The sequence below is a fragment of the Dipodomys merriami genome, unplaced genomic scaffold (genome assembly GCF_024711535.1).
Source record: "Dipodomys merriami isolate MVZ:Mamm:240054 unplaced genomic scaffold, mDipMer1.0.p SCAF_19, whole genome shotgun sequence".
NCBI classification, from domain to species: Eukaryota; Metazoa; Chordata; class Mammalia; order Rodentia; family Heteromyidae; genus Dipodomys; species Dipodomys merriami.
This window is the reverse complement of record NW_027203270.1, coordinates 5,364,637-5,387,489: the sequence shown is the minus strand read 5'-3', so window position 1 is coordinate 5,387,489 and position 22,853 is coordinate 5,364,637. Positions and strand designations below refer to the sequence as shown.

General features: G+C 37.5%; 2 protein-coding genes across 3 annotated transcripts in view; both read right to left on the bottom strand.

Moving 5' to 3' along the window:
- The window catches only part of Ints2 (integrator complex subunit 2), a 62,355-nt gene extending 58,123 nt beyond the window's left edge, over nt 1-4,232 (bottom strand). The window contains exon 1 of the mRNA XM_070027072.1: nt 4,157-4,232. The gene's annotated coding sequence lies outside the window, so the exon portion shown is untranslated. The remainder of the gene's footprint in view (nt 1-4,156) is intronic.
- The window catches only part of Med13 (mediator complex subunit 13), a 104,239-nt gene continuing 82,128 nt past the window's right edge, over nt 743-22,853 (bottom strand). For both annotated transcript variants that reach the window (XM_070027070.1, XM_070027071.1), the window contains exons 22-30: nt 22,278-22,469; nt 21,939-22,162; nt 16,645-16,787; nt 15,903-16,061; nt 15,610-15,795; nt 13,279-13,427; nt 10,225-10,398; nt 6,973-7,073; nt 743-4,731 (exon numbers count right to left, since the gene is read on the bottom strand). In XM_070027070.1, coding sequence (XP_069883171.1) covers nt 4,599-4,731; nt 6,973-7,073; nt 10,225-10,398; nt 13,279-13,427; nt 15,610-15,795; nt 15,903-16,061; nt 16,645-16,787; nt 21,939-22,162; nt 22,278-22,469 — 1,461 coding nt within the window. In that variant the 3' untranslated portion in view covers nt 743-4,598. The remainder of the gene's footprint in view (nt 4,732-6,972; nt 7,074-10,224; nt 10,399-13,278; nt 13,428-15,609; nt 15,796-15,902; nt 16,062-16,644; nt 16,788-21,938; nt 22,163-22,277; nt 22,470-22,853) is intronic.

Here is a 22,853-nt window from a genome sequence, read left to right as displayed (position 1 = left end):
TTCTAGTGGCTATCATCTGTGAACAAAAAGCTGAGTAATGTCAGGAATTTAAACCCTAGTACAGGCATAAAAAACAAAAAAGAACAGAGATAACTTCAAATATTTAGAGATACTCATTCAGACTGAAAAATGAACACCTAATTGATCAAGCTAAAAAGTATTAGTATGTACACATATGATTATCATACATATTATACATTTAGAGATTAAAATCTTTTCTGGTGGGGGAAGAAGGCTGGTCATGGGGCTTGATCTCAGGGCCTGAGTGCTGTCCCTGGGCTCTTTTGCTCAAGGCAGGCACTCTACCACTTTGAGCCACAGCTCAACTTCTGGTTTTCTAGTGGTTTAATTCGAGATGAGTCTCACAGACTTTCCTGCCCAGGTTGGCTTTGAACCCTAATTCTCAGATCTCAGCCTCCTGAGTAGCTAGGATTATGAGTGTGAGCCACCAGCACCCTGCTGAGATGAAAATATTTTTTAAAAGTACTCAGATAAAAATTAAAAGTCTAGAAAGTGGCTCTGTGGCTCAAGGGGTAGAATGCTCACCTTGAGCTGAAGAGCTTAGGGACAATGCCCAGGCCCAGACTTCAAGCCCCACGACCAAAAAACAACAACAACAACAAAAACACTAAAAGTCCACTCACCAATTTCCAGGCCACCTCTTTTCACAAAATAACAACAATGCTAATATTTGAAAAAAAAATCTAAATGCAAGTATCTTTAACAGAATGAGACATCACAATGAAGGCTTCATGAATAATTTATTCCATTTGAAGTTTTGTTTTTTTGTTTTTTTTTTAAAAAGTATAAACCTTTTCATTTCCTCAATCACAATTTGTACAACTCAGTGTTATGGCATTCGGCAGCAATAGTGTTTGTTCCTTATTCTTTTTTGTCACGTTAAAAAGAAAAGCAATTGGACCATTTTAAATGTCACTGCTAAACAACAACTTTAAAAGGCCCCTTCATAAAGTGATCAAGCTACTTTGAGAGGGTGGATGCTGACATGTCCAGTAATGATGTTACAATTTGTAGTTTAAATTCAGTAACTTTAAGGTCCACAAATCCAGTTTACTTTGAAAACTAAAGCTATTTAAAAACTTCATGAGTATACAACCTGAGGAGTATTTTAGGTCCCAAATCCAGTTTTTCAATTTATACTCCACAAAAAAAAAAAAAAATCATATGTAAAAATTTAAACTACATTTCTGGGCCCATTGAAACACCAAGAAAAACTAAAAAGGTAAGAGTTCCAGCTGATTCTTTTTTTTTTGGGGGGGGGAGGGAAGTAGAGGACAAAATAAAAGTATACATTAAAAACATTTTCCTTAATTTAGATAAACTAAAATATTAAAAGGAAACCCAGACCAAAATATCACTCAAGCAACATTAAATGTACTAATAGACTAATATGCAATGCCATAGTGGATGAGTAGCAAATTATATGATGCAATAGCATTTAAAAACTTCCTTTTAATCTATTCAATTTGAACATTATAAATAATGTGACATAGTATTTTGATATTACAGTATTAACATAGTGCTTGATTAAAGATCTGCAAATCTTTGTAGTAACACATTAAGTTAAAAAATTACCTCAGAAGGCAAATATGAAGACGAAGAGAGAATATTTTAATACAGTAATCTGTGCCATACTGACAATTGAGTACGAATACAGCTGAGGATAGTTGACTACGTAGTAAGAGCTTAATTTTAGTGGTTTAAGAAAAGTTTAGAAATATTTAAAAATTACAGCTATTTTAAAATTTAAGGATTACATATAAGTACACTTGGTGGCCTTCTGGCCAAACAATAAGGTGTACAGAAATTTATTCATACAGTGTTAATTCACAGTCCTGATAACTGAATGGCTTGCATAAGAAAGGTATGGCTAGATGTTTCTCACTGGCTGGAAGCAGACATATAACTAATCTTTTAAAATGTCAAAATACTGAACTTCCACTCTGCTTCATAATGGATAACTACACAAAAAACAGACATTAGCACTGTTAACAAAGAAGTCAAGGTGTTGGTAATTCACTGGTATAAAGAATAATATTTTGCTTACCTATTTAAGTAAAAGAGAACTACCCATACTTGCCTGTGACAGTACATTAGTTAAGTCAGATCCATCATCCTGCATAAAAGACTTAAGTTCATTTTTTTCTGAAATGAGCCAAGTGACCTCTAATGGCTATTTAATAACTTTCTAGTCAAGTGAGAACTGATACATGAAGGGAAGAAAAATTTCCTATGAGTAAATCCTGTATAATTGGGAACTATTCCCTGATTCCCAGATAAAAGGAATTATATGCTGGGTTCCCTCCTATGGCTCCATATTAAAAAAAAATCTATCAGGGAATATTTTTTTAATCTATTTTCAATCTGAGTGTAGTTACAAAAGGTTACTGATTTTAAACAATTGAAATTATAAACATTTTTAAGCCACTACTGAGCTAAGTATATTTTTAAAAGTATACTTTTAAACAGAAATCCCAAATAATTATCTTTTCTCTCAAATCTCAGAGAAGTTTTTTTTCCCCCAAAAAAGTACAGAACAAAACATACCAACATAATCTGTGGTGTTCAGCATAATTTTAAAACAATGCAGAGATGAGATCTTTAAATTCAATATCAAAATATGAGCACTGGGGTTGAATTATAATATAGAAGGAATAAATGAAAACTTGTCATCAATTGAGTTTAAATTCTTTACAGCAAAAACAAGACCGCTAAGGTTTTAATATACACAATTTAAAGAAATTATACTGTTCATAAGAAACTGTTATTTATGCTAAGCATATAGTATTTACAAAACAAGTTTCAGTTAAAAAAACCAAATTAGTGTTTTGTAAATACAACTGATTTTGTTCTTGTGAATAATTAATGAATGTATGAATAGGTGTTTTCCTAGACTGCTTCCAAGAAAGAAAGGTAGACTTGGCGACTGTGAATTCAAGTCAGCAATACAGGTAGGAGGCTAACTTGGGCTCTCTTCTGAGCAGCACTGTAGAAAGGATTTTTCAAGGGGAAAAAGTCTGCATAAAAGCAGTTATCTTGGCATGTGCAAACAAGAAGGGGGAAAGCTGTACTGAAGGAAGGAGTGAATTAAAGTCCCTAAAATTCAAGTCCCTTCTTTAGGGAGGTGAGAACCTCCTTGGCATATGCCCTACCTTAATTTTAGCTGTGTTATAGAAAAGTACAGACTCTGATGTTTGGGACTGCCATCTCCAAACCAAGAAAATTAAATAAATAAAAAAGGCAAAGGGAAACAGTTTAGAAAATGGTTCTTTCACTAGTGGAATAAGAGTCTGAATACCAGAATTCACTGAGAATCTATTTACACCACAGTTTGATTGCACACACACACTCATACATATGCATACTCTCACACACATTCCCAATCTTTAATTTAAAAAAAAAAAGTCAACAATCAAGAATGACTGCTCTTAAAATAATTTGTAAAATGCCTAGAGCTGGGCTAAATTTCAATCTTATAGCAGATCCTGCAGATAAATTTCATAATTAATAATATTCCCATGCCTAAGTGTGCCACTGATAAAACTAAAAAACAATTAAGCATGTAACAATAAACACCAAAATTAGTTTAAGCATTCAGTAGCAAATTTTTTTTCTTGTAAAACTAAGTTTCTTTCACTGGAAATGGCCTGAAATATTAGTCATAGCCCTAAACCATAGTACAAAATATAACTGAAGAATTCTCATTTTATTCTAAGTGAAACCGCCTAACAATATCACTTGTATATTGCCATCATGTTATTCTGTAAAGGTGTGATATATAAAATGCTGTAAGACCCGGTACCTTTTCAATTTATAAACACAGTGAACTTCATTACTGTACATGTACTCTGCAACTACAGCTTAGCTGTAAATCCTCCACACACAATGGTATGGACATTATTCCCCCTCTATCCCCATTAAACTGTACATCGAGACAATACAAATTTACTGTCCCACCCACCCCTTACAAAAAAATAATACTCTAAAAGCAACCCTACTGCAACTTTTTAATTAAGACGATTACATATATTTTAGACCAATTGCTTTAAAGCAAGAAGGCAGTATAAACCTTCTAGGAAAATTTTTATAAAAGAGGTTAAGAAATATAAGACAATTTATACATTTAAAAACTTACAATAAATAAGAGATGCAGGCATTTTTGAATACTAGATACTATAATCCAAATACAAGAACATCTTGATGTTCTAAAGCCATATGTTGAAATTCATTGTTCTTCATGTTTCCTTTCCATGCTTTTAATATTCATTTAACATGACTGGGTACTATGGCTCATTACTTTTCACAAATACTGTGACTGGAAAAAAAAAAGGTTAATTTTTGCTACAAAAATGTTATAATACGTTTTGTATGATCAGTCATCTTCCTAAAGAGTTCAGTATAGTCAATGAAAAATAGGGTTAAAGCCCCTCCCCCAAGTCAAAACAATATTTGTTGAAGTAATAAGAATTAGACCCCATCACAAATGACTTTCACTGAGAAGAGAATTGCAACTTAATCCTGCAGCAAAATATCCTTTTTTCCTTATTCTTTTCTTGCACAGTTCCATCAAATGAAGATCACAGCATATTCATGATAAAGTTATATAACTGATTCAGCACCACAAAATGAATTGGGAGACATGAGCGTCTGTCCTGGATTGCAGGGTCACAGGTTAGCCAGGAGAGTGCATTATACTGTTCCAAAACAAACCTGAAGAACAAATAAACTCTGTAAGTCATGCATCTTTTCAGAAGTAGTTTTAAACTATGGTATCTAATATATTTTAGTCACTGTATTCCCCATTCCCAGGATAGGGTCTACTATGTAATCCAGGGTAGCCTCAGATTCAAAATCGTCCTGTCTAACTCAGCCTCATGAGTGCTGGGATTAACAGACACACACTACTACATTTAACTAAAAAAAAAAAACCTTAAAAAAAAGTGGAAAATATGGAATAGAGAGGTCTTGGGAAGAAAAAAAAGTAATTTCATAAAGATTATTCTCAGACTGGGGATGTCATTCAACGGTAGTAAGCTTGCACCTACAAGCAGAAACAAGATTTAAGTTCAATTCCGAGTACATAATAAAAAAAAAAAATATTCTTGGCTGAGGATGCAGCCCAGTGGTACACTTGCCTATCATGCCATCACATGCAACGTCCTAGGCTGGATCCCAAACACTCAAAAGTCTCAAAGGTAGATTACTCAGTGGGGTGGCTGGTGGCTCATGTCTATAACTCAAACTAGTCAGGAGGCTGGGATATGAAGATCATGGTTCAAAATCAGCCCAAGCAGGAAAGTCTGAGACCCTTATCTCCAAAAAAGCCAAAAGCAGGGCTGTGGCTCAAGTGGTGGAATGCTACCTTTAAGCACAAAAGCTCAAGGACAGTGCCCCGGCCTTGAGTTCAAGACACACAGACACACACACGCACACACAGACACACAGACACACACACACACGCCTTGAGTTCAAGCCCCAGGATGGAAGGACACACGGAAGGGGACACACACACACACACACACACACACACACACACACACACACACACACACACACGCCTTACGGAAGGGGACACACACACACACACACAGGCCTTACGGAAGGGGACAGACAGACACACACACACACACACACACACACACACACACACACACACACACACACACACACACACACACACACACACACACACACACACACACACACACACACACAGGCCTTGAGTTCAAGCCCCAGGATGGAAGGACACACGGAAGGAGACACAGACAGACAGACAGACAGACAGACAGACAGACAGACACACACACACACACACACACACAGGCAGACAGACAGACAGACACACACACACACACACACACACAGGCCTTGAGTTCAAGCCCCAGGATGGAAGGACACATGGAAGGAGACACACACACACACACACACACACACACACACATACACACACACACACACAGGCCTTGAGTTCAAGCACCAGGATGGAAGGACACATGGGAGACACACACACACACACACACACACACACACACACACACACACACACACACCTTGAGTTCAAGCCCCAGGACGGAAGGACACAGGGAAGGAGGGACACACACACACACACACACACACACACACACACACACACACACACGCTTTGAGTTCAAGCCCAGGATGGAAGGACACACGGAAGGAGACACAGACAGACAGACAGACAGACAGACAGACACACACACACACACACACACACACACACAGGCCTTGAGTTCAAGCCCCAGGATGGAAGGACACATGGAAGGAGACACACACACACACACACACACACACACACACACACACACACACACACACACACACACACACACACACACACACACACACACACACACACACACCTTGAGTTCAAGCCCCAGGACGGAAGGACACAGGGAAGGAGGGACACACACACACACACACACACACACACACACACAAAACACACACACACGCCTTGAGTTCAAGCCCCAGGATGGAAGGTCACACGGAAGGAGACACAGACAGACAGACAGACAGACAGACAGACAGACAGACAGACAGACACAGACACAGACACACACACACACACACACACACAGGCCTTGAGTTCAAGCCCCAGGATGGAAGGACACATGGAAGGAGACACACACACACACACACACACACACACACACACACACACGCGCGCGTGCACGCGCGCACGTGCCTTGAGTTCAAGCCCCAGGACACACACACACACCCAGGACCCAGGACTAGCACAATAAAAATAAATACATAAATAAATTTTAAAAAGATTGCTCATGTTAGAAAATATAGTTAATTCTAAATAATATAATTTACCCAGATATCCAAGGGTATAGAACTGTAAACTTGCCAAAAGTGAGAAAACTACCCAAGAATCAACACAATTTAAGTTGCATTGGAAAACACTGAGTGATAAAAGAGTTGTACCTGAGGACATCTGAAGTCTGATTTGAGTCAAGTGGGTGGGAGTGTTTACTGTGAAGCAGCTCGTCAGATTGCACTGAAGGCACGTGGAGGTGCAAAGAGGCCTAAAAAGGTAACAGGCAGCCAGTTAGTCAAATGGACAAAAATGGATTAGTTCTGCTTTATTTTTCCAATGTATGTTCCTTGATGAAATACATGTTAGCACTATGTTATAAATGGGAACTTCTATACAAATTCTGGATCTCCTACTGAAGAATTTAAAAGCAAAACTTATATTGATTCTCCCTGCTTTGGATTTACTAGATGTGTGAAGCAAATGTTTAAAAGAAGCACTGAACTGATATAAATCTAAGCATAGTCTGTCTTTAAGTTGCTAACCAGACATACCTAGGTCTAAGTATTGAAAATGTAAAAGGAGTAAGCATATGCAAATATTTTACTTACAAAGTTGTAAAGCTTAAAGCTATCTTTGAATTCTTTTTTTCCCCCCCTTTTTGTCTTTCGTGCTGGTACTAAGGCTTGAACTAAGGGCCTTGCACACTTGCTTGCTTTTTGCTCAAGACTAGCACTCTATCACTTGAGCCATTAACCCATTGGTTAATTAGAGGTAAAAGTCTCAAGAACATTTCTTCCTGGGCTAGCTTCCAACCAGAATCCTCAGACCTCAGCCTCTTGAATAACTAGGAGTATAGATGTGAACCACCAGCATCCTGTTTCACTGAATTCTTACAGTCTTTGCTTTCTTTTACCAAAAGAATTCATAACAGCTTAGTAACAACTAGCGCACCCATTTAGGTATGGCAGTGAATCATGCTATGCTTCTTCATATTTCAATCAAAGTAAATACTGTGTTAACATTGGTATTAAAACACAGTGAACTTTCACTAGTGGTGGTTCACCAAAGAAGCTGTAGATCTTTCTAGAAACTGTAAAAGGTACTCCTCTATATACTATTCAAGGTACTCTTAAAATTACCTGTTCTCTCCTTTGCAACTATACATATATGTATGTATGTGTATGTAGTATATTTAGAAATATAACCAAGATATATATGTTTGAACTGTGTATAAAGTCTTGATTTATGAATTAAAAACAAAATCCTCCGATGGAAAATCACTACAAAATCAATGAATGTTAACTAATACCAGTGCTCTAATTCCTCTGACAAAATGATTTTTAACCATCTAAGAAACAACCCAGCATTTTCAAGCAAAGAGAAACATAGCAGGTAGTTTTATTGCCTATAATACAGAACTAAAATGGGATGCATGAAAAACAAAAAAAGGGTGATCAAAATTATGGTAAGTTATGCCTTACCTGGTAATTCAGAACCAGAAGTCCTAATCTTGTTACACTGTATCTGAGGGTGAATGCTCACTTTACACTATCCTCTCTGCAAATAAATATTGAGTAGAAAAGAATCTGGATAGTCCCTTGGACTTTTCTCAAAGTAGTGTTTCCATAAAAAAAAAAAATGTGCCCTGAAACACTAAGGTCATGAACTACAAATAGTGTTACACAATCCTTTACTTGTGTATACAACATAAATTTGGGAACTGTTAGGTAAACAATGCTATTTTTCAGAAACTTTTGTGTTTACATGCATTGTGATACAAAAGGGGCAGATGGCATGTACAGCACTTCCGAAAGGACCAAAGAACCTACTGTTTCCTGGAGACTCCAAGGGCTACTATACTGCAGCAAACCTCTTAAAAAAAGATGTTCTGGTAATGAGATTTGTAAAAACTACTGCACATTACTCAGAGGAAGAAAGGGATAGGATAAACTATTATCTTAAATATAGTATTATTATATATATTAAATGAATATTCCTTAGGTATATTATCTCAATAACAGTTGATTTGAGAGTTGACAATATAGTTTCATGGTAGAGGCTTGCCTAGCCTGGCTATGATCCCCATTTTCACCAAAAAAGTTCAAATCAGCTTTGTAATTTTTATGACTATGCTACAGAAGTCTATTATTTAATTTCAAATATTACTGACTTACTAAGATGTAGACCAAGGTTATCAAGATTTACTAGTAACATGAATAAAAGATATAAAAAAAACTTATAGGTTCATTAACTGCCAAAATATAATCCAAGAAACTAAAGCATATCTCACTTTTATGCTTAGTAAAACTAAGTAAAAATTTAAATGAGCATGACTTATAAATAGAAACAGTCCATCTCTGGTAGGTTACAATATGTTAAATCAGATCTGAATGTTATTTAAGTTACATTACTAATGATTGTGTTTGGTAAAATGTCACTGTGGGTCTAAGAACGTCACTTTTAAAAAATCACTGAATAGTTTTAACCCAGTAATTTATACAAATCCAAATTACCTCCTTAAAGATGTAATATTCAAAAAAAATGAAACTATTTAGTATAAAGATTGTTGAATCTTTTAGTCTTCAGAATATAACATAATGTGTATGTAAGATAATATAACTGAAATACTAACATAATTATCACTAAAATTTCCAAGTTTTTTGTTGTTTTTGTGCTGGTCCTAAGGCTTGAACCCAGGGTATGGGTGCTGTCTCTAAGCTTTTGTGCTCAAGGCTAGCACTATAGCACTCAAACCACAGTTCGATTTCCAGCTTTTTTAGTAGTTTAGTGGAGGTTAGGAGTCTCAAAGACTTTCTTGCCCAGGCTGGCTTTGAACCACGATCCTCATCAGCCTCCTGAGTGGCTAGTTGTGAGCCAATGGTACCTGGCAAATTCCAGGTTTTAGTCCACTCAGACAGATGAGCTTTTTGGAACTTAAAATATACTCATCTAGAAAAATAAAAGGGGGCGCTGGGAAGGTGGCTCAGTGGTAGAGCGCTTGCCTTGCATTCATGAGGCCCTGGGTTCAATTCCTCAGTACCACATAAGCAAAAAGAAAAAAAGCCGGAAGTGGCTCTGTGGCTCAAGTGGTAGAGCGCTAGTCTTGAGCTGAAGAGCTGAGGGACAGTGCCCAGGCCCAGAGTTCAGACCCCCCCCCACCAAAAAAAAAAAAAAGAAAGAAAAGGGTTAGAGATAATGTTTCTCTCAACTCTAAACTAAAGTTGTGAAAAAAACTAATAGTTTCAAGAATTTGACTTAAGAATTTTAAACAATATAATTTAAAAATTTAGAGTTGTTTCATAATGAGTTCTCAGAGTCACACGTGGCAATGCATTTAAGAAGTTTGAATGTAGATAATCTGTAAGACTTAGGACTCAAGTTACAATTAGAATTATTAATTGGCATAGAAATGGTAATACCTTAAGAAAAAGGGGACACTGATATTGTGCTTGAGGACATGCTGACCAGAACCAGTCAGGTAATGGACCCGCTTTGGCAGTTGATACAAAGTATCCAAGGGCCAATGGTTGCTGAAGAATATTAGTTACTTCATCATGAGATTCTGTTGAAAGTAGCCGATCTGTACCTTGACCCTTAAAAACACAAAATTTAAAGTATATTAGTTCATTCAACGTATCTGGGCACCAGATATAAAAACTAAATGGCTTAATTCGTACAACATCAACTAAAAAAAAAAAAAAAATATTGAAGCAGAGCACCAGTGGCACATGCCTGTAATCTTAGTTATTCCAGAGGCTGAGATTTAAGGATTATGGTTTAAAGCCAGCTCAGGCTGGAAAGTCCTGGCAACTCTTACCTCTTATTAACTGCCAGAGCATGCTGAAAGTAGAGTTATGATTCAAATGGCAGAGAACTAACATTGAGCACAAAAGCACCCAGGCTCTGTGTTCAACCCCCAGGACTGGCACATATGTACACACATGTGTGCGCATGCATGCATGCACACACACATAGAAAAACCCAATCATTATATAATTAATAATTAATGCCAGCCTAGACAGACAAATCTGTGACTCTTATCTCCAATTAATGAGCAAAAACTTGGAAGTGGAGGCGTGACTCAATTATATGAGGAAATCAACATGCCAAACTATTGTGCATTATCATGCCGAGTGTATGTGAGAGAAGGACAGAGATGAAGAGAAAGAAAAATTGTAAACCTTTGCAGCTGAATAAAAAATTAAAAGATAACCATTCAGAGGCCTGTGACTCACACCTAAAATGCTATCTAATCAGGAGGCTGAGATCAGAGAAGACAGTCCAGGTACTGCATTGCTTGACTCTTATCTCCAATTAACCATCAAAAAGCCTGAAGTAGGGGCTGGGAATGTGGCTTAGTGGTAGAGGGCTTGCAGAGCATGCATGAAGCCCTGAGTTCAATTCCTTAATACCACATAAACAGAAAAAGCCAGAAGTGGGTCTGTGGCTCAAGGGGTACAGCGCTAGCCTCGAGCAAAAAGAAGATCAGGGACAGTGCCCAAGCCATGAGCAAAAAAGTCAAACAAGAGTGTGAAACCCTGAGTCCAAGCCCCTGTACAAAAAATGCTCAATGAAATCTTTAGCTTCTTCCTAATAGCAATTATCATATCTAATTCAGAAGATATATCCAATTTAGCTTTGTTTACCTAGCACTTTCTATAAAATGCAATTAACAGGGTTTTGGAAAGCACTGTAGCAACATAGACTACAATACTACTGATGTTCAGATACTCTGGATGAGTCAATACAATTCTTGCTATTTAATTTAAGGAAACACATATGTGGAATCTGAAGCAATAGAATTGTAGCCTAGGCTACATAGTAAGACTCAAAAAAGGAAAAAAGAAAAATCTGTACTTATTGTAAGTTGAATATAAATATATGTGGAAAAAATAACATGCCATAAACTAAACTGAAGGTGATAGTATTATTAGTGCGTTTAAAAATAATTATATAGGGGCTGGGAAGTTGGCTCAGTGGTAGAGTGTTTGCCTTGCATGCATGAGGCCCTGGGTTTGATTCCTCAAGCACCACATAAGCAGAAAAATAAAGCCAGAAGTGGCACTGTGGCTCAAATGGTAGGGTGCTGGCCTTGAGCTGAAAAGCTGAGGGACAGCACCCAGGACCAGAGTTCAGCCTCACAATCGACAAAAAATAATAATAATAATTATATAGGTTTTGTTTTGCCTTACACTACTGGAATTTAAAGGCATTCTACCACTTCAACATGCCACCAGCTGCTTTAGTTTATTTCTAAGATAAAAGTATCATATCTTTGCTCAAAGTGCATTTTGAACGGAAATCCTCCTACTTTGGCCTCCTCAGTAGCTAGGATTACAAGCCTGTGTCATCACAACCAGTATTTTGAGGGAAGGATCTGGCTGACGAGGCAGGCCTCAACTACAATCTAGCAGGGCACTGGTAGCCACACTTGTAATACTAGCTACCCAGGAGGCTGAGATTTGAGAATCATGGTTCAAAGTTAGCCTGGGCAAGAAAAGTCCACGAGACTCTTATTTCCAATTAACCACTAAAAAGCTGGAAATGGAGGTGTGGTTCAAACAGAAGTAGAATTCCAGCCTTGGGTTAAAAAGCTAAGGGGCAGAACCCTAATCCTGAATTCAAGCCCTAGTACCAGCACTAAACCAAAAAAGAAAGTAAGAAAGACTGAGTGAGTGAGTGAGTGAGAGAGAGAGAGAGAGAGAGAGAGAGAGAGAGAGAGAGAGAGAGAGAGAGAGAGAGAGAGAGAGAGAGAGAGTGTGTGTGTGTGTGTGTCTGGGGGGGAGGAGGGGAGGGAAGAGAGGAAGAGGAGAGGAAAAGAAAGGAGAAGATGAAAGGTAAAACTGGCAAATATTCTTTCCTACTTTACAAAAGACAGAGCTTAAACATACACATACTGTAATAATCTACCACTATAATTCATTTCACTGAAATAAAGACATGTTATTCAATGGAATCCAAATTGCTTTTAATTTAAAAAAAAAAATCACAATATTGTTTGATTTACTAACAGCCAAAAATAAACTTGGATATGGGTGGGTAATCTGTATTTTACCTGTTCTTTTAAGAAAATTACTATCTCTATTATGTTCCTTATTCAAACAATGATTTTGAATGACAGCTCTTATGTATACAAATTGACTCTGAAAGATATTGTGATCTTATACTTGAAGCTACAGCAAAATGGCTAATGACAAATCATCGAGATGTAGATTTAGGGAAAGCAGACGTTTAAGAGGAATGAGAGTTTGAAGTTAGTCTCGGTTACACAGTGAGACTGTTTTCAAAAACAAACCAATAAAAGTGGATGTCTATGAGGCAGAAGTAAATGAAAGTACATCATCTCTTGCTAATTTTTAAGGGAAATTTAATAGGGAAAATTAGCTAGTGTTCTATTTCATATGTGAATCCCTTATTGAAATAATGAATGAATGATGTTGAGATAAACTGAACTTTTCTAAGAAAAGTATTACCTTGCCAGCATCACCTCCATGGGGATAATGAGATCCTGGAGAATGTACAGGAGATGTAGTTGGAGATGCAGGAAGGATATTAATAATATCAGGATCAAGATCATCTCCTGTATCTAATAAATCAAAGATACCCATTCCATCTGCTCCATCTAAACAGGAGAAAGAAATTAAACATTCCATTTTTCCATAGTGCATAATTATTCGCAGTAAAGGGTAAATAGGGTAAATAAATTTTAACCAAAAGGGGTTAATATAACCAAATTACTATGTACCAAGTGTCAAGTATTAGACTAACAGTGATATTTTAAAAATATGTAAGCCAGGCACTGGTGGCTCATGCCTATGACCCTAGCTACTCAGAAGGCTGAGATCTGAGGACTGACTGCAGTTCAAAGTCAACCAATGTAGGAAAGTCTGTGAGACTCTTTATCTCCAATGAACATCAAAAAAAAAAAAAAAAAAATGGACATGGAGCTGTGGCTCAAGTTCTAGAGCACTAGCTCTGAGTAAAAGAAGCACCGGCACAGCACCCAAGCCGTGAGTTCAAGCCACAGGATGGGCACAGAAAAACAAATGAAAAAAACCCCACAGAAACAAGTACATTATTAATCTGAATAATGGCCCTTAAATGATTTCCATGCTCTAATCTCAGAAATCTATTAATGTTACCATAAAGGACTTTGTGTATGTGATCAAACTAAGGATCTTAAAATGGGGAGATTATTCTGGACTATCCAGCTAAGGAGTACAGGTAGCCTCAAAGGCAAAGAAACATTCTCCTTGCAAATCTCAGAAGCAATCAACCCTGCTAACAACCTGACTATAAAGTCCATTGAAACTGATTTTGGATGCTCTACTAAGAGCATGTGTATGTGATCTTTTAAATACTAAGTATTTGGTAATTTGTTATAGCAACAATAGGAAACTAACAAGGAGTAAAATATGTTCATGAAATGATACTTAAAAATGGGACTATTCATTATTTTTTTTCTTTATTTTTTTTATTTTTTTTGGGTCCGGTCGTGGGGCCTGAACTCTGGGCCTGGGCGCTGTCCCTCAGCTCTTCAGCTCAAGGCTAGCATTCTATCATTTGAGCCACAGTGCCACTCCCAGCTTTTTTCTTATGTGGTGCTGAGGAATTGAACCCAGGGCCTCAAGCATGTAAGGCAAGTGCTCTACCACTGAGCCACCTTCCCAGCCCCCCTCACTATTTTTTATTAAGTAAAATATCTGAGTTATTACAATTAACTGAACCAAAATCATTAATATATATATGCCTAAGTTTGAGTATCTAACATGTTATGATGTAGTTCAGAGTAACAATGGAATATTAGTTGCTTTTGCACTAAAAACAGGCTACAAAAGTTACATCTCTAATCTGGCCATTTATATTAAAAACATAAAGATATATAAAATAAACTATAAAGTCTATGTATAGGTAACTCAAAAGCACAAACATAAATCTATACAAACGTTTATGATTCATTATATTACTTTCAAAATAAACCATAAAATAATTTGCATTATCTGTTCTGAAACTATAAGGCAGAAGGAAGGTCTATTAATTAACTGGTCCCACATTAACTTGTTGGCATAAATCAACACACAGTTATCTTTTACAATTCGAAGGGCCTAATTTCATTAGACTCAAATCAAATTATCAGGAAGCTCTCTAGGGGAGAATCTGTTTTCTTTTTCTTAAAAAAAAAAAAGTAATAGGGGCTGGGAAGGTGGCTCAGTGGTAGAGTGTTTGCCTTGCATGCATGAGGCCCTGGGTTCGATTCCTCAGCACTACATAAGCAGAAAAAACTGGAAGTGGCGCTGTGGCTCAAGTGGTAGAGCACTAGCCTTGAGTTGAAGAGCTGAGGGACAGCACCCAGGCCCAGAGTTCAGGCCCACAACTGATGAAAAAAAAAAAAAAAATAGAACTATGTATATACTTTGCATCCCTGTCTCAATGTTCAAAGTCAGGAGCATAGCATCTGATTTAACATGGCCTTTGTCTTTGTGCCATGTTCAAACCTCCTTTTGCCTCTTGCTCTTCAGGATACATAGGATTACATTTAGGGCTCACCTGAATAATCTAGGATAATCTCTCCTCATCAAAACCATAACTGCAAATTTCTGTTTTAATAATACAAGGTAACATTAAAATAGGATGTGGCTACGTTTGTGTGGTAGTTGATACCCATAGCCTCAGCTATTTGGGAGGTTGAGGCCAGAGGACTGACTAAACCCAGGAGAATTTAATGTCACAACGAATATCTGGAAAATAGCAAGACACACTCTCAAAAACAAAAACAAAAAACTTTTAGGAATAATTTCACCTACCATTGTTGGGATTGAAAGCTAAATCCAAATTTTCAGTGGTATATGTAGCTGAAGCTACTTGTACAGAAGCAGAAGTAGGAAACACAAGTATATGAGTACAAGATGTATCTTGTGGGGTATTTAGTTGAGATGTCTGCATATTTAGAGTAGTACTTCTCCCAAAAACAGAACCAGTTGACACAGAATCTAAAAAAAGACAGCAAAAGACATTTTTAAATGAAGAGTATGTTTTTTTGTAATACTTAAAAAACTACGTAATGAATTAAATCTGATATAAACTAATAATAGCTAACCTGGCATAATAACAAAAGAACCTTGGGGTTCCATTGCTACCAAGCAAGCACTGAGAATGCTGGGAGAGTCTGCAGCAGATATACCACACATTCTACACATGTCTTTGAGCCTTTTACTTAGAGACTGTAAGTTTCGACGACTCAGCAAGCAGCTCCAATCTGTGGATATCAACAGTAAAGAGATTAATAATATTCAAAGTAACAGCACTGTTATTCTGCTGGAGAACTAAGATTAAAATATAAGAAAAATAATCAATGATTTTTTAATTAGTGTATTCCTCAAACAGGAGTCATCATCAAATCAACAATCTTAATGCTGATGCTATTCAACATTCTTTATCCCCAACTTTAGTGAGCACCAAACTGAGTAGAGATGCTGAACACAGGAAGATTTGAGTAACAAACAGAAAGGGGGTAAAAATGGAAGACAACAAGAAAACATATTAACTACACTTATACCCCTGAACAGGTTGAATAGAGTTGGAATGAGTAGGTTGGATGAAAACAACAGACAAGAGTTGTGGGTATTAACAACACTTACATAGTTCTTTAAAAACTAAAGACTCACTGATAACCTCTAGCATTTCACTCCACATACAAAAAAAGCAAGAATTTAAAAATAAGGCCTGGAGTGTGGCTCAGAGGTACAGCATTTGCCCAACATGTAGAAGGCCCTGGTTTCCATCTCTAGTATGGTGGGAAAAACAAAATACTAAATCAAATAAATGAAAGGACAATTTACCTTTCAATTCTCCATGGCCTATCCTTCCCAGACGACCAATTACGACTCTCCATGGTAATGAACTCATTTGTACAAGTCCTAAACACCACTCCCAAAGTTTCTGTAGACCAAATCTTCTAGCAGAACCTTTTTTCCGACGAGCTCTATTAAGTGAAACAAAGAAATAGTAAAAGTTTACATGGTGACATTTTAAGAGATTTCAAATTTATGAAAACTTTGCTATTTTATCTACTGGTGTTAGGGCATCATATATGGCCAAGCATGAACTCTCATCATTGAACCGCACATTTACACAAGCGCTCAACAAGAATATACGTAAAAACCATATAATGATGAGAGATGAGGAGTAAATTTGATCAAAGTATATTATATGCATATACATAAATATCACAATTAAACCTCTTTGTATGTTCATTTCTGTCTTGAAGAAAATAATCATCCTAGGAGGCTGAGATCTGAGAATCATGGTTCAAAGCCAGTCTGGGCAGGAAAGCCCGTGAGACTTGTACCTTCAATTATTACCCAAAAAAGCCAGAAATGCTGGGTACCCATGGGTCAAGCCTGTAATCCTAGCTACTCAGGAAGCTAAGATCTGAAGATTATGATTCAAAATCAGCCCAGGCAAGGAAAGTCTGAGACTCTTACCTTCAATTTAAGCATTCCTCCTGACCCCCAAAAAGCCAAAAGCATAGCTGTGGCTCAAGTGGTAGAGCACTAGCTTTGAGCAAAAACAAAGACAGGCCCCAGTTTAAGACCCCAGGATGGGTATGAAAAAAAAAAAAATCATTCATTTAGAATCCAAGTTATAGGGTATTTTTTTGGAGGAGGGTGATACTAGGATCTGTGCTCAGGGGTGTAATAATTGCTAGAAAGGAGCTATACCACTTGAGCCAGATTCCCAGCCAGCTTTTTAGGTTTTGTTTTTTTTTTTTTTTTGGTCGGTCATGGGGCCTGAGCTCTGGGCCTGGGCTCTGTCCCTCAGCTCTTCAGCTCAAGGCTAGCGCTCTACCACTGAGCCACAGTGCCACTTCCGGCTTTTTCTGCTTATGTGGTGCTGAGAAATGGAACCCAGGGCCTCATGCATGCAAGGCAAGCACTCTACCACTGAGCCATCTTCCCAGCCCCTTTACGTTCTAATATTAGGGCTTTCAAGCTACTGCTCAGCATTGAGCTCATAGTTGATGTTCTGCCACTGCAGTTACACCTCAAGTGTGGCATTTGGCTGTTAATTGGAGATAGAGGCTTTTGGACTTGTTTGCTCAAACTGGCTTCAAATCTCAATTCTAAGATCTCAAACCTCCATGGTAGCTAAGACTATAGGCATGACCCACCAGGGCCCAACTTGCTTTAGTTATATAAGGCCCAGCCTGGACTTTCATCCTCCAATTTACGCCTCTAGCATAGCTGGATGACACATGTACAACCATGTCCAACTTACTGGTTCAGACAGACTTAACTTTTTCCAAGGCTGGTCTGAAACAATGAGTCTCCCCATATTTGCCTCTAGAGTAGCTATGATAACCAGCATGAAACATCGTAAGAGATTCCAATTTCTTTAATATTTGTTGCCTACACTAGCATGAACTCCTGGGCTCAAGTGATCATCATGCCTCAGAAGTACATGCCACCACCACATTCAGCTTTAAGTTCATTTGTTTGCTTATTTATGCATACATACAAATACATCCACATTATATACTTTAAGCCTTGCAGACCATCAAAATTCTATCACAATTCCAATTCTGCAGCATGAAAATGTACATAGATACTGAGTCTGGCTGTACAATATTAGCTAGTTATTTAATACTTACTGCAGTTCAGCATCCTGCCCAATCAACTCAGATGCAGTACCTCATTTAACTTAATCTTCCAGATATTATAGATAAATAAGCTGTAGTTCAGCTGGCTAAATTAACTTTCCCAAATCATATGACCAGTTTGTAGAAGGGTTGGGATTTGAACTGAGGTCTCTCATTACACCTCTATCCTCTTTTGTTTATTTTTTGTGTAGGTCCTGGGGCTTGAACTCCGGGCCTGGGTACTATTCCTGAGCTTTTGTGCTCAAGGCTAGCACTCTACAATTGAGATACTCTACAACTGAGCTCCACTTCTGGCTTTTTTTGGGTAGGTAATTGGAAATAGGAATCCCATGAACTTTCCACCCCTGGCTGGCTTTGAATTGCAATCCTTAGATCTATGCTTCTTGAATAGTTAGGATTACAGGTGTGGGCCACTGGTGCCTGGCTTATTTCTACTTTTAAAAAAAATCAAGGTTGTAAATGCCAAGACTAACCATTAATGACTTTGAGTTGAAGCCCTAGTATTACCAAAAATTAAAGTATTAATATTACATCAAGGAGCCAGGCAGTGATGGCTCATACTTGTAATCCTAGCTACTTAGGAGGCTGAGATCTGAGGGTCTCAATTCAAAGCGGGCCCAGGCAGAGGAGTCCCCATGAGACTCTTATCTCCAATAAACTACTCAAAAAAAGACAGAAGTAGGCCAGGCGCTGGTGGCTCATGCCTACTAGCTACTCAGGAGAGTGAGACTCTTATCTCCAATAAACCACTCAGAAAACCAGAAGTGGTACTGTGGCTCAAGCGGTAGAATGCTAGCCTGGAGCACAAAGAAGTTCAGGGACAATGCCTAGGCCCAGATTTCAAACCCTAGGACAGGCAAAAAAACAAAACAAAACAAAATGTACATCAAGGAAATAAGAAACAATGTTTTAAGGTTTAAAATAGTCAATACATCTTTTTTTTTGTCTTTTCGTACTGGAAATTGAACCAAGACCATTGCACTTGAGGAAAGTACTCATGCCTCTAATCCTAATCAGGAGGCTGAAATCTGAGAATTATGGTTCAAAGCTAGCCCAAGCACAAAAGTCTGCATGACTCACATCTCTAATTAACCACCAAAAATGCTAGAAATGGATCTTTGAGCACAAAAGCTCAGGGTCAGTGACCAAGCCCTGAGATCAGGACCCAGGACTGGCCAAATAAAATAAATAAATAAACACAAGACAGGAAGAGGAACACAAAGTGCAATGCCTATGTGCATCTGATCATATAATATTTATTGAAATGAACTCCAGGGAATGGAAACAAGAAGTTTTCTCTTCATTGCTGTTTCTATTTTCTTTTTGTCTTGTTTGTTCGTTTATCTGTCATGGACAAAGGGTGAACAACTGCAGCAATGGGACTCACTAGACACTATGTTGAAAATTAACTATGCAACTTATGTATGGGGACAGGAAGGAAAAACTGAGAGAGAGCGAGGGAAGAATAGTATTATCCAGAAAGAAATGTACTCTTTACCTGACTTATGTAACTGTAACCCCTTTGTACATCACCTTTATAATAATAAAAAAATAAAATAAAGAAGAAGCCAGGTACTGATTGTTCATGCCTGTAATACTAGCTACTCAGGAGGCTAAGATCTGATCACGGTTCAAAGCCAGCCTGGATGGGAGAGTCTGGAACTCTTTTTTTTTTTTTTTTTGGTCGGTTGTGGGACTGAACTCTGGGCCTGGGCGCTGTTCCTCAGCTCTTCAGCTCAAGGCTAGCGCTATACTACTTGAGCCACAGCGCCACTTCCGGCTTTTTTTTCTGCTTATGTGGTGCTGAGGAATCGAACCCAGGGCCTCATGCATGCAAGGCAAGCACTCTACCACTGAGCCACCTTCCCAGCCTGAGTCTGAGACTCTTATCTCCAATAAATCAATCAGAAAAAACAAAACAAAACTGGGAAGTGGTGTGACTCAAGTGGTAAAGTGCTAGTCTTGAGCAAAAAAGCTCCAGGACAGTGGAAATAAGGAGAGGGAGAGAGGGTGAGGGAGAAGTTGAAGGAAAAAAAGAGATACAGAAATAGAGAGACAAAGAGAAAAAGATACAGGGAAAAAGAAGGAAAGAGCAAGGAAAAAAGAAGATACAAACCTGAAAATTATTTCAGAACTTACTTTTCGGGATCTCTTGAGCAATGTTTACTAGCTTAGTAAAGTTACTAGGAATGTTTACTAAACTGCTAACTCAGAGAAACTTGCCTCTTAGGCCCTAATAGTTACATTCTTCATAATAACTAGTCATGGTACCTCATTACAGCTGAGGAGAATTCTAAGAAGGCTACTATTTTCAGTAGATACTCTAAACAATTAAATATCAAGATTTTTCAGACCCCAAATGGGGTCTAAATTGTAGATGGCACAAGAGAAATGTTTAAACTTTATATATATATGTTAATAAAATATAATAAACAAAATAGAAATAATATATATAAATTATGTGTGTATATGTATGAGTGTCATTTTTTATTGGTGCTGGTACTGAGCCTTGAATTGGAGGCCTTTAGCTCTTGCTTGGCTATTTCACTCAAGGTTGGCACTTAAACTACTTGATGCATACCTCTACTTATGACTTTTTGGTGATTTAAGGAAATTTCTGCCTGGTCTGGCTTCTACCTGCAATCTGCAGGTCTCAACCTCCTGGGTAGGCAGAATTATAGGTGTGAGCCACCAGCACCCACTTATATTGGTTTTGTTTTTTGTTTTTTGGTGGTCCAGTCATGAGGCTTGAACTCTGGGCCTGGGCATTGTCCCTCAGTTCTTCAGTTCAAGGCTAGCTAGCGCTCTACTACTTGAGCCACACCGCCACTTCCGGCTTTTTTCTTTTGGCTTATATGGTGCTGGGGAATCGAACCCCAGGGCCTCATGCATGCAAGACAAGTGCTCTGTCACTGAGCCACCTTCCCAGCCTTATATTGTTTTTTAACATCAGATCTTTTGGGCTGGGAAGGTGGCTAAGTGGTAGAGTGCTTGCCTTGCATGCATGAGGCCCTGGGTTCAATTCCTCAGCACCACATAAGCAAAAAGAAAAAAAAAAGCCAGAAGTGGCGCTGTGGCTCAGTGGTAGAGCGCTAGCCTTGAGCTGAAGAGCTGAGGGACAGTGCCCAGGCCCAGAGTTCAGACCCACAACCGGAAATCAGATCTTTTTAGTTCTATGTTTCAAAACCGTTTTCTAAAATCATTACTTAAAGTTTTATGAGAAATTAAGGATCTTAATCACTTTGTCTGTAAAAAATTATAATTAAAATTATTTTTACTATCTTAATTATATAACCATTCACTACAAAGATTAAATGTAAACCCACAATACTTAACTCTAATTCTTAACATATATAAGCTTTCAAACAGTTTTCTACTCATTAAATGTAGAACACAATATGCATGATCGAGCACACATACAAATTTTAAATTGAGATGATACACCTAATCATTTTGGAAATGAAATAAAAGTACCTATTTGGAACATCGATGTTAATGATGCAGGTTTCTAAAAGTTCTCCATACAGATCTGTGCAGGATGCAAGAATCCACCTTTGATCATGTGATAAACAGTAACCTACGAAAAGAACATTGTATTTTTGTCCAGCTTCTCCAAATGTTTCTCCTAGCTCGGTCTGTTTGTCTTTCACTGGAGCCAGAATAAAAGGGGGTGTATAAAGCCGAATACACTCTGGTCTCTGTAAAATAAAAAGGTACCATAGTACTATACAACAAAAAAATTTCACTTAATTTTGTATAAAATCATAAAATGTATAGTCATTCACAAACTCTGGTCATGGAAAAAATACTTACATCAGGACTTTTAAGAGCAGTTTCCATGGCTAAACCTGGACCAAAGCCAGTCAATGTTTTCACATTGGTTGATGTCGGAAGTGGTCTCCGACACTGGGTAAAGACTGAAAAAGCTAGAGATTTTAAATGCTGGGTATAGATCTGTCTATCTTCATGCTTCACAGGTTGTAACAGGTATTGACAAGGAACAATCTAAAAGGTAGTCAATATTACAAATGTTAAAATTCCAATAGAGAATAAAGGAACTACAGGTATAATGCTAGCAACACTACTACAAAACTTAAACAAAACCTAGCTTAAATGATTATCTAAAGAATTCTTATAGTTTTCTTATTACATAATTCATTTTTAAAGTCAATTTTACCAATACACACTGAACTAAGTTACCTGAAAAAAAATCCTTAAAAGATTCTATACAACAATTATATTAATTATATAAAATGAAGAAATCACTTATTAGGGTTAAATTTCTTCTACTTTTACTTGCAATCTGTCTTTCAGAATTAGAACTCCAGGTTATACAAGTCTAGGCTGTATTATTCTAATTAGACTCATAAATTATAACAGGTTAAATTA